Source organism: Boleophthalmus pectinirostris, unplaced genomic scaffold, assembly GCF_026225935.1.
Source record: "Boleophthalmus pectinirostris isolate CB_2022bp ecotype Guang Dong unplaced genomic scaffold, ASM2622593v1 HiC_scaffold_13, whole genome shotgun sequence".
NCBI lineage: Eukaryota > Metazoa > Chordata > Actinopteri > Gobiiformes > Gobiidae > Boleophthalmus > Boleophthalmus pectinirostris.
The window spans coordinates 6,770,869-6,787,395 of NW_026571036.1; the positions used below are offsets into that span (position 1 = coordinate 6,770,869).

General features: G+C 40.2%; 1 protein-coding gene across 1 annotated transcript in view; it reads right to left on the reverse strand.

Annotated features, from left to right (window-relative positions):
* Positions 1–16,527, reverse strand: part of fndc1 (fibronectin type III domain containing 1) — a 181,549-nt gene that overhangs the window by 127,614 nt on the left and 37,408 nt on the right. The window contains exons 4-7 of the mRNA XM_055149766.1: positions 16,111–16,407; positions 12,994–13,086; positions 10,678–10,798; positions 8,108–8,295 (exon numbers count right to left, since the gene is read on the reverse strand). Of these exons, the coding sequence (XP_055005741.1) occupies positions 8,108–8,295; positions 10,678–10,798; positions 12,994–13,086; positions 16,111–16,407 (699 nt within the window). The remainder of the gene's footprint in view (positions 1–8,107; positions 8,296–10,677; positions 10,799–12,993; positions 13,087–16,110; positions 16,408–16,527) is intronic.

Here is a 16,527-nt window from a genome sequence, read left to right on the forward strand (position 1 = left end):
AAATCATTTTAAGGAGCATGTAAACGTCTGTCGTATAGATTTGGTAAAACAACATGAAGGGACTTAGTGGTTTCAGGAAGAGTTTCAGACTATAGGACCCACCTGAGTTACTGTTATTACTTTAAAGTACAGTTCATTTTACACAGGACAGTTTAAAACATACGACATTTCTACTTTCTTTGTGTTCAGATCTCCAAGGACAACAGGATTTTTTGGTTGAATTGTGTAACTTTTCTGGTGGAAGGCCACTTGCTTTTCTCAATCCGTGTGTCATTCGTTCATCCGTTTTTCAATATAAAACCAAAAGTAGGAAAATGAAAAAACAACTATTTTCTTCATTATTTGTCTCCAAAACCAAAATGAAAATACAGATACCGATTTGTTTTTTCAGTTTTTGATTTTATATTTAAATGAATAATGGAAAAAAAAAAAAAAAAAGTCCTGGTCTGATCCCAGTCTCAGTCCCAGTCTGGTTCTGGTCTGGTCATGGTCTCAGTCGTGGTTTGGTCCCTGTCTCAGTCCCGGTCTGGTCCCGGCCTCAGTCTGGGCCTCAGTCCTGGCCTCAGTCCCGGTCTGGTCCCAGTCTCAGCCCCGGGTCTCAGTCCCGGTCTGGTCCCAGTCTAAGTCACGGTCTCAGTCCCGGCCTCAGTCCCGGTCTGGTCCCAGTCTCAGCCCCGGGTCTCAGTCCCGGTCTGGTCCCAGTCTAAGTCACGGTCTCAGTCCCGGCCTCTGGTCTGGTCCCAGTCTCAGTCCTTGTCTCAGTTCTTTTCTGGTCCTGGCATCTGTCCCGGTCTCAGTCCTGGTCCTGGTCCTGGTCCTGGTCCTGGTCCCGGTCTGGTCCCGGCCTAACTGCTAGTCTCAGTCCCGGTCTGGTTCCGGTCTGGTCCCAGACCTATTTTAGTCCTGGTTCAGTCCGGTATCACAGTTTAAGTTACGGAAATGGGAAATGGCCGTTATCCATTTTTTCCATTATTCATTTAAACACAAAATTAAAAACTGAAAAAATTAATCATTATCTTTATTTTTCATTTTGGTGTTAGAGACAAATAATGAAGAAAATTGTTCTTTTTTTGTGTTTTTATTTTTGATTTTATTTTGAAAAATGAATTAAATCCCCCTCATGTTCACCTGAGCTGAAATCAACTTTGAGAGACCTTGTTGTCTTTTCGAGGGTGCGTCTGCCCAGAGGTGGGGATTTGCAAGTCATGACTTGGACTTGAGTCAGACTTGAGTCACTATTTTTAGGACTTGAGGATTTGACTTGGTAAAATGGACTAAGACTTGGGACTCCACTTGGACTTGAAGATCAGTGACTCGGGACTTGACTCGGACTTGAGCCCTGTGACTTGAGTAGACTTGATGCTTCTCCTAAAAAAATACAAGCTTTTAGAAAATACTTTTCTCTTTACAGTTGATAAATGTGGTGCTTAATTTTACAGGAACAAACTGGAACATGTCCCTCCCACTTCTGTTTGTTACTTTGGATGAAACTGAAGTACTGTGATGTGGTATCCTCAAATGTACTACAGTAATATACAGTACAGTACAATAATACACAGTACAATACAGTAAAACAGAGGGAACTACATAGAACATGATCCTTCTATTTCACTACAAGAAAAAATAACTGATATTAAGCACTTTTAAATCTGAATTATTTCTGTTCTGACTGTAATGATTCACACTAAGATCTTGTCAATACATTAAAAAAACGAAAAATGTCCATTTCTTCAGCACTTATATAAATACTCATATATAAATATACTATGACTTTTAAGTAAAATCCAACTTAAAAATCATATAAATTTCAAAAATCTAAGCTATATTTGGTACTTTTTTGGTTTAAAGACTTGAAGCTCAAAGCAGACGACTTGGACTTGACTTGGACTTATGGGCCAGTGACTTGATACTCGACTTGGACTTGCCTGTTTTTGACTTGGGACTTGACTCGGACTTGAGGTCAAAGACTTGAGACTTACTTAACGCTTGCAAAAAAAAAGACAACTTGGTCCCACTTCTGCCTCTGCCCCCCAGTGGTCACAGATGTTTCAGATCATTTGCTCGCTCACAGTTAATATTATTTTGACGCCACGCTTTAAACCTTTCCATCTTCACGGAGACCAAATCAAGCCAAGTAACAGGTCAGATCTGTGGAGAGGCGACCCCGCTCACAGTCAGAATATCAGTTTTATAGGTATTTTTTGAGCAATAAAGCCACTTGCAACTGAATAAATGTGAAGTAGAGCTGTTTAATGTCACACTGTGGAACATTCGAAACTAAGAAATGACATATCCACAGAAAGAAAAATGTGACAGGCCCCTAACGGAAAAGTTAAGCAGTAGATGGGGCATTTAAAAAGTTTAATATTAGTAAAATACAGTGAGTTCTAGGCTCTACTCACTAACATTCATGATCATGTTTGACATTTATGAATTAACCTTTTGGATACTTTCATGGGAACGTTATAATTAGGACAAAATTGGGTCTTGCCCCCGTTCTGGGAGTATAACATCATCACATTCCTGAGCCCGAAAACCCCTGATTACGCTGTGCTTCCTAATGAAATATCCAAAAGGTTAATTCACAAACGTCAAACCCGATCATGAATATTAGTAACTAGAGCCTGGAACTCACTGTACTCCAAAAAAATCTGCATTTTGACAATATTCTCTTAGCTGTCCCCCATCTGTATTAAACATTATTGGCTTATAGGAAGCAGTGATGTCATCTGAAACTGGGCTATTCTAAAGAGATTCATCTGGTCTTCTTTAACTCTAAATACTTCTCTCAGACCAGTTTGTTTCTAGGAATGTTTTGACTGCTACTGCTTGGCTGCGAAGTAAAAAAAAATAAAAAAAAACAGTACAAGTTATGGATTGGGATGGAGCCAAAGTCATTGAGACAGTAGGACAACAAACACCACAGCCGGAGAGATAAGACAAGAGAAATCCAGAATAAACCGAGATGAGGGGGGCATACTTCCTTTCCCACACTTAATGTTCAAAACTTTCTAAATCTAACGGGCTGGACATGTCACAGCAACATCATGTGACTCTTCTGATGATGACTACAGACAGTCGAAACATGTCAAAATAAAACAAGCATGTTGACAAAGCCGGTCTTTTCAAGTCTTTTGAACGATATCTCTTTTGTTTCTCATTCTGATATTGTCATATTTTAGTTTTGGGATTCGGACATCGTTAACTGTGTGATTGTTGGATCCTAACAGCGGAAAACGGCTCGAGAAATTTGTTTGCGAACTCCATAAATGCAAAAGGGAATCAGATGTGTGTGACTGCAAACCTCTGTTCAAACTGTTTACTCTTCCCAACAGAATTGAAAAATAGTGAAAGGTGAAAACGATGGGCAGGATCGGTCCACAGGAAGAACAAAAAAGGAAACATTTGACTGCCTAAATCATCCCGAATTTGCAGCGAACATTTTGTATGCGGAGCGACGACAAAACAAAATCCCTCGCTCAACCTCGGTTACAAATTTAAAACGTCAACGCCAAAGCGAAAGGCACCAGCTGTTCACCAAGAAACACCTTCCACTGCAAAGAGACCAAGACGTGATGTTGCTGTAAAACCACAAGAACAAGAAAGTGCAGCTCAGTCTGTTTGTCTTCTGCACCTCTCACTTAACAAACAGGATCCCACTTTGTTGTCGCTCCAGATACAAAATGTTCACTGCAAACTTGGGATGATTTAGGCAATCAAAGTTTTCCTTTTTGGTCCTTCCTGTGGATCAATCCTGCCCATCGCCTTCACCTTTCACTATTTTTCAATTCTGTTGGGAAGAGAAACAGTTTAAACGGTGGTTTGCAGTCACACACATCTGATTCCCTTTTGCATTTATGGAGTTCGCAAACAAATTTCTCGAGCCGTTTTCCGCTGTTAGGATCCAACAACCACAACAATTAACAATGTCCGAATTGCAAAACTAAAATATGACAATATCAGAACCAGAAGCAAAAGCGATATGGTTCAAAAGACTTGAAAAGATCGGCTTTGACAATAGCCACATCCCAATTGGAGGTTTGATGCTCACTTTTTTTGAAAATCCTTCCCAGTATGCATTGCGCAATGACCAGAAATCCGAGATTCTTGATGCGTGTATTAAAGGTAAACAAAATGGTCAGACAAAAGAATACTGAACTCTTTAAAGAACATTCTTCTTGTTAAATGAATTGACTGCTTTACTTGTGAAAACTTGGGATGCACCGATACAGATACTGGTATTGAATATCGGCAGCCTGATTCATCCTCGCAGCATTAGGATTCGTTCGCTCGACGGTAGGTGGGTACTTTTTTTAATTTGACCAATCGCTGTTATTTGGTCGTGACATATGTAATGCACCAAATCCCATAGGAAGAAGAGCAATAACGTCTTTCCCCTTGATAAAATTCACCAAACATTCTCTTTATTCCCGCTTTAAATCCTCGATCTCGGGAATCGTTGCAAACACGTTCGTTAATTGGCTGGTGCCCGAACTCACACTTCCAGGGTTTTTTTTTTTTTTTTGCGAACTGTCTAGTGTTTTCTGTTTCCTGATTAGTCGCTGGAGAGAAATGAAATTGAGCGGAGGCACTAGAAAATCAATGCCAATCCGTGAAAATTAACTGGATCAGATCTCAGTTCCAAAATATGGATTCTGCCAATATCCTGGTTGGGTTAATGAAGTGATGTAATAAGACTGTAGTTGGTCCAAAAAATCTCAGAATGTTAAGTGGAAAAAAGGATGGCAGGGGCACTCTGAGCTGCGGTGAATTTATTAATAGTCACGTCAACGCGTTTCGACTACTTAGTCTTCATCAGGGCTGCCCAGATTGTTAATGCAAGTTAACGCAAAGTTGTTCTGCAGTTGCTTGAGAGATGAATAACACAACAGATTTTGTTAAAGTCTATTTTTAGTCCCTGCTCTGGTATTGGCTGATATCGGGTATCGTTGGCAGATATTTAAAGCCAAAGTACAGGATTTGGTATCAGAACTGAAAAAGCTGGAACGGTACAACCCTGGTGAAAACATTAACTGTTCTGGGGGTGTATGTAAATGTCATATTTTCCTACAATTCTGAGAAAAAATTGTGTATTTCACCCTAAATTAAAGCAGACAGACTGTATTTCCTTCTTTTTCCCCACCTCTGTCAACCAGTCACCCCTCAATCTTCTTGCATTGATAATTTTACACTCTTGATCCACACATCTTGTTTTTATATTCAGTCGATTTATTTTGATTGAATCACTGTTTATATTTTTACTGTTATTAACTGTTTGATGTTACACCCTTAGGCTACGTTCAGACTGCAGGGCTTAACGCTCAATTCCGATTTTTTTGTGAAATCCGATGTTTTTGCGAGGTCGTTCACATTTCCAATTAAATGCGTCTTGTATGTGACTCCAGTGTGAACATTAAACGGCCCGAAAGTGTCCCGCATGTGACACTGGAGACACGACGACGTCAACCACAGCGAGCGTCTCTGTGTTTACGGAAGTTGTCCAAACATGGACGCAGCATTGAGCACCTGGAGATTTTAAAGTTCCTCTCGTACCGGAGCCAGAACATGAACAACTTACTTGTTTTAAGGAGGAGATTGAGAAGGAGAAGGACGAGGTTTTTGGTCGTGGTGTTTTGAAAGGAACGTGTGGATGTGGAGACGGAGCCAAGAGTGGTGAGTGGTGATGTGCTTCACTTCAGTGACATGGAGTTTATTAACAATTTTCACCTACTTCAGCACAGAATAGTGACGTTTGTGGCTTGTTGATAACGTGTAGGTGGATGAATGCGCTTTGGCCGTTCACACTGAAGTCGCATGTCAAAAGATCAGATATGTATCGGTTTTAGGAGCACATATCCAAGGCTACATTCAGACTGCAGCCTGAAGTGACCCAAATCAGATTTTTTGGCCCCTATGTGACCTGTATCTGATCTTTTAATGACAGTCTGAACAGATTTTTTCAAATGCGACCCAGGCCACTTTGAAATGTGGTCCTGAAACCGATACATATCTGATCTTTTGACATGTGACTTCAGTTTGAACGGTCAAAGCGCATTCATCCGACAAGCCACAAACGTCACTATTCTGCGCTGAAGTAGGTGAAAATTGTTAATAAACTCCGTGTGACTGAAGTGAAGCACATCACCACTCACCACTCTTGGCTCCGTCTCCACATCCACACGTTCCTTTCAACGAACGTCGCTGCCGCTGCCCCACAAAACACCACGACCAAAAACCTCGTCCTTCTCCTTCTCAATCTCCTCCTTAAAACAAGTAAGTTGTTCATGTTCTGGCTCCGGTACGAGAGGAACTTTAAAATCTCCAGGTGCTCGATGCTGCGTCCATGTTTGGACAACTTCTGTAAACACAGAGACGCTCGCTGCGGTTGACGTCGTCGTGTCTCCAGTGCACATGTGGGACACTTTCAGGCCGTTTAATGTTCACACTGGAGTCACATACAAGTCACATTTAACTGGAAATGTGAACGACCTCACAAAAACATCAGATTTCACAAAAAAATCGAAATTGAGCATTAAGCCCTGCAGTCTGAACGTAGCCCAAGCATTTTATAAAATCTGATCTATGTTATTCAGACTGTCATTAAAAGATCAGATACAGGTCACATAGGGGCCAAAAAAATCTGATTTGGGTCACTTCAGGCTGCAGTCTGAACGTAGCCTAATACTGAAGCAAGTCCCTCGTTGTGAATTTTGTTCATTGACAATGGCGCTTCTCCAGGGGTGTGGAGAGTTCCTGCCTTTAGTCTGGGGGAGTTCAAGTATCAGTTCAAGGTCTTCTTCATGAGCGAGAGAAGAACAGAGCGTGAGATTGACAGGTGGATCGGTGTGGTGCCTGCAGTGGTGCGGTCAGTGCACGTGAGGAGGGAAGTGTGAGCGGCTGCTCCCATGACCCCACCCCAGATAAACCAAAGAAAATGGCAATAAACCTTTTTTCTAATTGTGAACAAATGCATTCGTGCACTTACTGTCTCAGCTACAACCTCCACCCAATCTCCAGTGCCAGAGCAGCAGAACTATCAGCCTCCACAGTCGTCCCAAAGCTTAAATAATAACTGTTCCCACTTCTCTCCTGGTTAAATTCAGTTTGCAGAAGAATCCGTGTGTCATTCGTTCATTCTTTTTTCAATATAAAACCAAAAATAAGAAAACGAAAAACCAAATGTTTTCTTCATTATTTATCTCCAAAACCAAAATGAAAAAAACAAATAATGATTCGTTTTTTCATTTTTCGATTTTGTGTTTAAATGAAAAATGGAAAAAACGGATAACGACCGTTTCCCGTTTACACGACTTCCGTGACTGCGACGCCGAACTTTTACACCACATACGGACTGAACCAGGACTGATCCAGGTCCGGGACCAGACCGGAACCAGAGCGGGACCAGAGCGAGACTGAGACCAGACCGAGACCAGACCGGGACCAGAGCGGGACTAGACCGGGACCAGACTGGGACCAGACCGGGAACAGACTGGAGACCAGACAGACCGGGACCAGGGGACCAGAGACAGAGACTGAGACCAGACCAGACCGGGACCAGAGCGAGACTGAGACCAGACCGGGACCAGACCGGGACTAGACCGGGACTAGACCGGGACCAGACTGGGACCAGACCGGGAACAGAGTGGTACTGAGACCGAGACCAGACCGAGACTGAGACCGGGACTGAGACCGAGACCAGGCCGGGACCAGACCGGAGGCTCAGAGCCCACAGCAGGGCCGGAGCTTGAAGCTGAGGCTCTGAGTCAAAGCTCGGAGTCCGCTCTGGTCCCGCTCTGGTCCCAGTCTGGTCCCAGTCTGGTCCCGGACCTGGATCAGTCCTGGTTCAGTCCGTATGCAGTGCAAAAGTCACGTAAACGGGAAAAGGTTGTTATGGTTTTTTGCCATTCTTCATTTAAACACAAAATCGAAAACTGAAAAAAAACGAATCATTATCTGTTTTTTCATTTTGATTTTGGAGATAAACAATGCAGAAAACAGTTGTTTTTTCGTTTTCTTATTTTTGGTTTTATATTGAAAAACGAATGAACGAATGACACACGGATTCAGAAGAGTCCCTGTGTGTGAGTGAGCGTCGGTGTGGTCGTACCAGACTCGGGCGTCCTCTGGAACACGGACACGCTCCACTTGCCCTGGTTGTTCTCGTGGTTGATGCGCACAGAGAACTCGTACATGCCGTCTGCAGACAGGTCAGGGATCATCATCCTCCTCTGAGCGCTGTCCTTGTACTCCCAGCGCGCAGACTCGCCCTTCTCCCTGTACCGCACCGTGTACGACCTGCGACAAGAACCAAAAAGAAAAAAAGAATTACAACGACTTCTGTTCCTGACTGTCATATAACTACTTCCTTTGGACAGGCCTGTTACAATTAGTAGATCACATTTTGTTTAATACATGGAAAGTACCGGTAAGCAGTGTTGGGAAAGTTACTTTTAAAATATACTCCCCTACAGATTACATACCCCAAAATGTAGTTTGTAACAGAATCCATTAAATTACTTAAAGTGAGTAATGTAATCTGAGTACTTTGGATGACTTGATTTGCTGTAGAAAAGCAAAGACTCGGATATCTTCACGTAAGATGTTCTGTCTGCTAAAAAACAATGAAAAGCCCATTCGTTACTTAACCACATTAAAAATATTGATAGAAGAGAAGGAGACACGGTCCACATAGCATGGTTTAGTCCTGTTAAATCCTGTTTTAGACCTGGTTTAGACCTGGTTTAGTCCTGGTTTAGACCTGGTTTTAGTCCTGGTTTAGACCTGGTTTTAGTATTAGTTTTTGTCCTGATTTAGTCCTTGTTGAGACCTGGTTTTAGTCCTTGTTTAGACCTGGTTTTAGTCCTGGTTTAGACCTGGTTTTAGTACTAGTTTTTGTCCTGATTTAGTCCTTGTTGAGACCTGGTTTTAGTCTTGGTTTAGACCTGGTTTTAGTCCTGGTTTAGACCTGGTTTTAGTACTAGTTTTTGTCCTGATTTAGTCCTTGTTGAGACCTGGTTTTAGTCCTGGTTTAGACCTGGTTTTAGTCCTGGTTTAGACCTGGTTTTAGTCCTGGTTTAGACCTGGTTTTAGTACTAGTTTTTGTCCTGATTTAGTCCTTGTTGAGACCTGGTTTTAGTCCTTGTTTAGACCTGGTTTTAGACCTGGTTTAGACCTGGTTTAGACCTGGTTTAGTGTCCGGCAATGAGTGGAATTACTGAGAAAAAAAGAAAAGGGGGGGAAAATACCGCAGTGAAAATAATCCGTTTATTTCAACAAAGTAACTGTAATCCAATTCCCACTGACTGAAACAGTAACTGTAACTGAATACAGTTACTCATAATTTGTACTCTGATTACGTAACTCCGGTACATGTAATCTGTTACTCCCCAACACTGCCGGTAAGACATATTTACACTAAGTTTTTCTTTTTTGTTTTTATATGTTAAAGGGTTAAATAATGAACATATCTAGGAATCATTACGAATACCAAACTACTATAACTTCCATTCCTGTGTTGTATCTACTGCACTTACTGCCATCTCAGTTCTTGTTATCGTACATACATACATCATCAGAGGTATAATACTCCCTACAATGGAAGCATAGCCAAATTAGACTGCAGTATGTGTACTTTACTTTGGATACTTTTTACTTTTACTTTACTTCGCTTGAGCGCATGTATCTGTACTTTCTACTCCACTAAATTTTAGATCTGGACTGAAAATAAAAAGCTCTTTTCTTTATGGTTTGAGACCTGCTGAAATGGCTGAGACTTATTTTTAGCGCATTTAATTTAACTTCAATGTCCCAAAAACCAAACACGCAAAAACACAAAACAGTTAGAAAAATTAACAAAATCAACTGAATCATTTGAAATCCATTAAACGTTTACTTTTCACTCTTTAAGTGCATTTTTAAGCAGGTACTTCAATACTTTGACTTCAGCAATACTTTTACTTGAATAACAGTTTTATTTATTTATTCTACAGCATCTACAGCTCATTTTATTTATATTATGGTTCATTTAAAAGAGAAATTAAAGGTTGTATGGAGTATTTTTTTTTAGTTTCAAACTGTCAGTGAAAGATTAAAACACCATTACAGAGACGCAGCAGCTTTGTAATTATGATGACCAAAAAAAAAAAAGAACGAAAATCTATCAACTGTGGACGTGTTGAGGCCAGATAAACATCAGCCAATAGAAAACGAGGCTCCCTCATTTTCTATTGGCTGTTGGGTTGTCAATCAAACTCTCTAGTGTAACTGACTCGTCGGAGCGCGGGGATTACGTGGTTTACGCAGAGGTTCTTAGAGGCTTTTTTGAACTGTCGCTTCCTCGCATTTCGCACAAAGTTTGTCGCGACGGCGGACGAGAATCCACGACCGGTTCGCCGCAAAAGAAAGTCCGTTTTTGAGGTCGCTGAAAGAAGAAGAGATGGGGGAAAAGGAGCAAAGCCAAACTGAGGTGATTCTTGGAGATCTCGTCCAGCGATGGCGCGACCGAAGCAGACGAAGGGTCTAAAAACTGACGCGTCTGTCGCTGAATTACTTCTAGACAGGAAACTTCAACAGTGATTCTGAACGCGCACAAGGACTGTCGCTGTATTTCTCTTCCCTTAAAAAAATCCTCCTTACAACCTTTAAGCTATTATTCCGACACGAGAGCTCCAGTGTTACCGTGCGGTCCCAGGCTCCACTTTGCCCATCTCCACCGCAGGGTCGACCCACGAGATGAGCACCGACTTGGGGGACATGACTCTCACGCTGATGTCCCGAGCCTCGTACTCTGGAGGGGGCTCTGCAGAAAAAAAAACACAGATTTATTCCTCTTTTTTTCAAGTGTAGCTGAGTTAACCATGTGCAATTATTTTTAAGTCTATTTTTAAATTATTTTAAGCTATTATTTATTATCTGTGTTACCTTTTCCTGCTGTTCTGAAATTGTGCGGTGCAACACTGGAATTTCCCCACTGTGGGACTAATAAAGGCATATCTTATTTTATCTTATCTTATATTTTTATGACTATATTTTGATTTTTATTCTATTTTTACTTGTACATTTACTTTTATATAATTACGCCTTATTTGACACCAGTCTCTTGGTATTTCTTTTTTTTATTTTTTTATTAATATTTTTATTAAGGAATCACAATATACTCATACAAGATTTACAAATCACAATTATTTTTCCTTTTATATTTTTCTTATTTTCAAAAGGAAAACACCATCTTAATAATAAATACCAACTCCAAATATTATCAAAAAATGAAGTAAAGGCAAACAATCAAAAGATAATAATAACTATGATGGTGAAAAAAAAAAAAAAATAAATAAATAAATAAAATTAAAAAAGGTAAAGAGAGAGAGGAAGAGAGAGAGAAGAGAAGACAGTAGGTGGGGGAGGATCAGTCTATTCGTCTAAAGGCAGAATTTTTAATGATTTGCAGTATTCCATAAACAAACCCAATTTCTGTTCAAAACTTTAATCTTTTCTAATTTAAGAAATCCTAAGACATCACGAAACCACTGAGATATTAAAGGAACTGGAGCAGATTCCCAGAGTCGGGCTATGAGTGAGGTAAAGGCGAGTATTTTGAAATGTCTCTTGGTATTTCTGCTGCTGATTTAGAACTTATAATACCGATAATACGCTTTGTTATTATAGGGTTTGTCCGTATGAAATCAGCCGTTTTCAAGGAAAGCAATTGTCTTCCTTTATAACAAGCAACTAGTGTTTAAGGTTATTAAAGGTAATTGAACCTTTCTGGCAGGTGGAAAAGTGCTTAAGCTCCACCAAAAATGACCCGTGAGAGCTCATTTTCAAAAATTCTGTCTGAAATAAAGGAAATTAACAGTAGATGGTTTTTTTATTACTTTAAACTAATCAGAATATGCCAAAGTTTCTCTGGTAAAAATTTTATCAACCTGTATCTGTGCCCACGAGGTGAACCGAGGGTCTAAAGAAGAGGCCAAAAAAGGTAAAAATCTGGTTTGTGGCCATATTTGGGACTCTACACCATCCACATGAAAGCTCAGAAAAGTGCGAGATTGTTGTCAGAAATGGTCATTCTCTCAAATATTCAGGTTCAGCAGTTAGTTTGCAAATATCTGCTTGGAGTAAATAAATCTTGGACCTCAAAAATTGAAAAACAACAACAAAAAAACTGAGCGGCAACCAAATGTGAGATTTTGGGGGCCCACAGCATCCCTCTTAATAAAGATACCCCATATTTGACAATATTTTTAGAATCTATGACCCAGAATCTACAATAATACAAATTTTCAGCTTCCTAGCTCTATTTTTTATGAAGTTATGGTCTATCAAAAATGCTTATAAATTAAGATTTCCAAAATTTCAACGGACCATAACTCAGGAATGTCTGAAGGGATTGAGTTAAAATTTTAGATTCTTTCATTTGGTCATTTCAGAAATTTTTTGAATTTTTTTTCAGTCAAATCTACAATGGCTGGCTGATTTCATATGGACGGACCCTATAATATATTGTGATTTGTGAGCGACTGTGTCCAAATAAAAAGTGTCAAGCCAAGCCAATGTATTTATATCACATTTAAAACAACCAAAGTGTTTTATAAATCTCCAAAAATATCACCAATAAAAAACATTGAGCAAGAAATTACACAGTTAACTCACTTAAATAGGTCAATTTTGTTAATTTTGTTAGAGTCAGAAGCCATAGAGACCTTTAAAAATTTCGCTTTGGGAGAGTTTGTAATGTGGAGAGGGAGAACATTCCAAAGTTTAGGAGGCGCGACGGAGAAAGTCCAGTCTCCTCTGTTTCTAAACCGACTCTACCCAAAAAATAATTTAAGTTACATAAGAAAACGATACGTGTATTTATCTATTTATCTATCTCCAAATGACAATAGCCTGCTACTTGCGACGTGTAACTTTTATACTCAGAAAAACGTCCATGCTTTTGTCGCTGTTAAGTTGTTTTCATTGCTGTTGTCAGAGAGTATTGCGATCATGTACCTGGTATGTGCGCTTTGGCTGCTCCTCTGCTGGCTGGGCTCTGTCCTGGTTTGTTGGGAGCCTGCAGTGACACCACATGAACCGACTCAGAGGCTACGAACGAAAAAGGACACCAGGAAGTGGAGTTTACACTAGGAACTGGGCACGCACTATACACTACACCAGCTGTTCAGTATGGAAGCGTACTGACTGCCAACAACCAAAACTGAGTGCATTTTATATGTTCAAATCTGTAATATATTCAAGTATTGTACATTATCGTCATTTAAAAGTGCAGTTTGTCATTTTTCTAGCGGAGAATCTACCTTGTAGTTTTCAGACTAGATAACGTAATGATGTAATGCACTGACATTGCATGTGTTCCTATTGATAACATTGTATTTTGCCATGAAATATCTAAAAGGTAAATTCACAAATACTGAACCGGGTCATTTCTATTAGTGACTAAAGCTAAAAAACTAGACCACAGACTTATGTGGCAATATAATTTTATCTGCAGCGAAGCATTGATTCAATACTAGTATCGGATATCAACGCAGATACTAAAAAATGTTGTGTTTTGGATATCAGCTTACAAATATCGGTTCAGTTGATATTCTGCATGGCCATATGAATCGATGTAATAAGCCTGTTTACTGGTAGCGTGATTCATCAGCCGGTTTCACTTTGTGGAAACCGTCTGACCTCGCAGCATTAAGATTCATTCGCTCAACGGTAGGCGGGTACTTTTTTATTTAACCAATCGATGCTATTTGATCGTGACAACTGCAATACGCCGAAACGCTCAGTGGTGTCCAAGCATGAATCTGTCCAAGTAATTGCCAGCACAACAGCAAACAAAGCAGAGAGTGAAAATCCTCGATCTCGGGAATCATTGCCGACACAGAATGTCTGTCTTCGTCTACATCCATCTCAACCGCTTTGTTTTACTGTTGTACTGTACCACTAAAGTGACTGACTGGCCGGTGCGCGGTCTACAACTTCCGATGTTCTTGCAAACCGTCTAGTGTATTCTGATTCCTGACCTAGTGGCTGGAGAGAAATGAAATTGAACGGAGGCACTAGGTGGCACCAGCCTGGCTAACCTTACCCATCTGTATTAAATATCGTTGGCCTATAGAATGTTGTGATGTTATCTGAAACCCAGCAATTAAACTAATCTATCTCCATGGACACAAGAAGGTGAAGGTGCTATACTAGATCTCTGGAGAGGGGATCACACTCACAGTAAGAACACATGCTTTCACGTTATTTTTGAGCAATAAACACACCTGTAATCAGTGTTGGGAAGGTGACTTTTAAAATGTATTCCCCTACAGATTACAGATTACATACCTCCAAAATGTAGTTTGTAACGTAATCCATTAAATTACTTTCAGTGAGTAACGTAATCTGAATACTTTGGATTACTTGATATTGTCATGGTTTTTAAAACGACATGAATGAAGCAACCACATCCTGAAAATTCTTGTTTGTTCTCTTCAAATTGTCTGTTGAGCCCAAGTCTCCATGAATAAGCGACTGTTTGCTGTAGAGAAACAAAGACCAGGAAATCTTAACATAAGATGTTTTGTTTTGTCTGTTAAAAGACAATAAAAAGTCCAGTCTTTACTTAAACATATTAAAAATATTATTGATAGAGAAATTATTTTTTATATAAGATCACTGCTGCCTTAAATTATGTCCACTCTACTTTTAGGTAGATTGTCTAGACCTGGTTTAGTTCTGGTTTAGTGCTGATTTAGTCCTGGTTTTAGACCTGGTTTTAGTCCGAGTTTTAGTCCTAGTTTAGTCCTCAATTTAATCCTGATTTAGTCCTGCTTTTAGACCTGGTTTAGTCCTGGTTTAGTGCTGATTTAGTCCTGGTTTTAGACCTGGTTTTAGTCCTAGTTTTAGTCCTAGTTTAGTCCTCAATTTAGTCCTGATTTAGTCCTGATTTTAGACCTGGTTTAGTCCTGGTTTAGTCCTGATTTAGTCCTGCTTTTAGACCTGGTTTAGTCCTGGTTTAGTGCTGATTTAGTCCTGGTTTTAGACCTGGTTTTAGTCCTAGTTTTAGTCCTAGTTTAGTCCTCAATTTAGTCCTGATTTAGTCCTGCTTTTAGACCTGGTTTAGTCCTGGTTTAGTCCTGATTTAGTCCTGCTTTTAGACCTGGTTTAGTCCTGGTTTAGTCCTGATTTAGTCCTGATTTTAGACCTGGTTTAGTCCTGGTTTAGTGCTGATTTAGTCCTGGTTTTAGTCCTAGTTTAGTCCTGGATTTAGTCCTGGTTTAGCCCAAAATGTAAAAACAGGAAAATACCGTCTTGTAATCCATTTATTTCAACAAAGTAACTGTAATCCAATTACCTCTCACTGAAACAGTAACTGTAACTGAATACAGTTACTCATAATTTGTACTCTGATTACGTAACTCCAGTACATGTAATCTGTTACTCCCCAACACTGCCTGTAATTGAATAAAAGCAAGATATACAGGTAATGCCATACTGTGGAACATTCCTAACAAAACAATAACATATCCATGGAGACCCACAGGTTATGTAAAATGTATGTATACTTAGTAGCGTTGTCACCATATTAAAGAATAGATACTGATACCACAATAACAATTAAAAACACTCTTTCTTTAAACAATATAATGTGATTTTCCACATTAAATGGTCGTACTTGTCCTTTTTTAGTATCGATACCTGCTCAAATGAGTCTAGTTTTGATACTAGTTTTAGCATCTGATTTTCTATACTTTTTAGTTGATTTATTTCTTGGTTCCCCATTAGTCTTTACAGAGATATTTATATTGATATTTTACATAAAAGTAAATTCATTATACGTATGGACCAAATATAATTGTAAAAATATAAATGTACAATCTCCAGTGTATTTCGTCAACATTTTTCTTAAAACTTGGTTCAGTTAAGGTTTGGGTAAGTGTGTTCCAAAACTCTGAACATAACAGTTCTTTTCAGGGCATTAATCCTGGGCAGTGGAAGTAGATAATGGCCCCGTGAAGCCTGTCTTGTGTTAAAACCATGCCGATCGCAATATTTTTGACAACCCTAATACTCAGTTGGCAGCACTACTCTTCCATACTTCTCCAAAACTGTTGTCCATTTCCTTACTTAGTTTGGGAGCCTGCCTGTGCCTCCTCTGGTCCGCCTGAAGCCTGGAGTTGTAATAGCGTCTCTTCTCCAGCAGGGGGGTCTCCGCGGAGTACCTCTCGGGCTGCCGGGGCCCCGAGGAGGACTGGGGGGCCCGGCGTAGCGTCCTGGAGAGGGGGGATTTGGCGCTGGACGGGGCGGAGGAGTGCTGGGTCCTGAGGCGGGCCGGAGCAGACGGGTGAAGTGTCCGGTTCACACGAGCAGCGCGGTGGGCAGAGGTGGTGTTTCTGGGCAGGGAGTGACGAGGTCTGACAGGGACTAAGGAAACACAAATGTTAAGACATGGTTATTTTAACCCTTACATACTGTTCATTTCTTAAGCCTTCACAGTGTGGTCCAGGTCAAATTTGGCCCGGACCAAGAATTCCCTTACAGTAA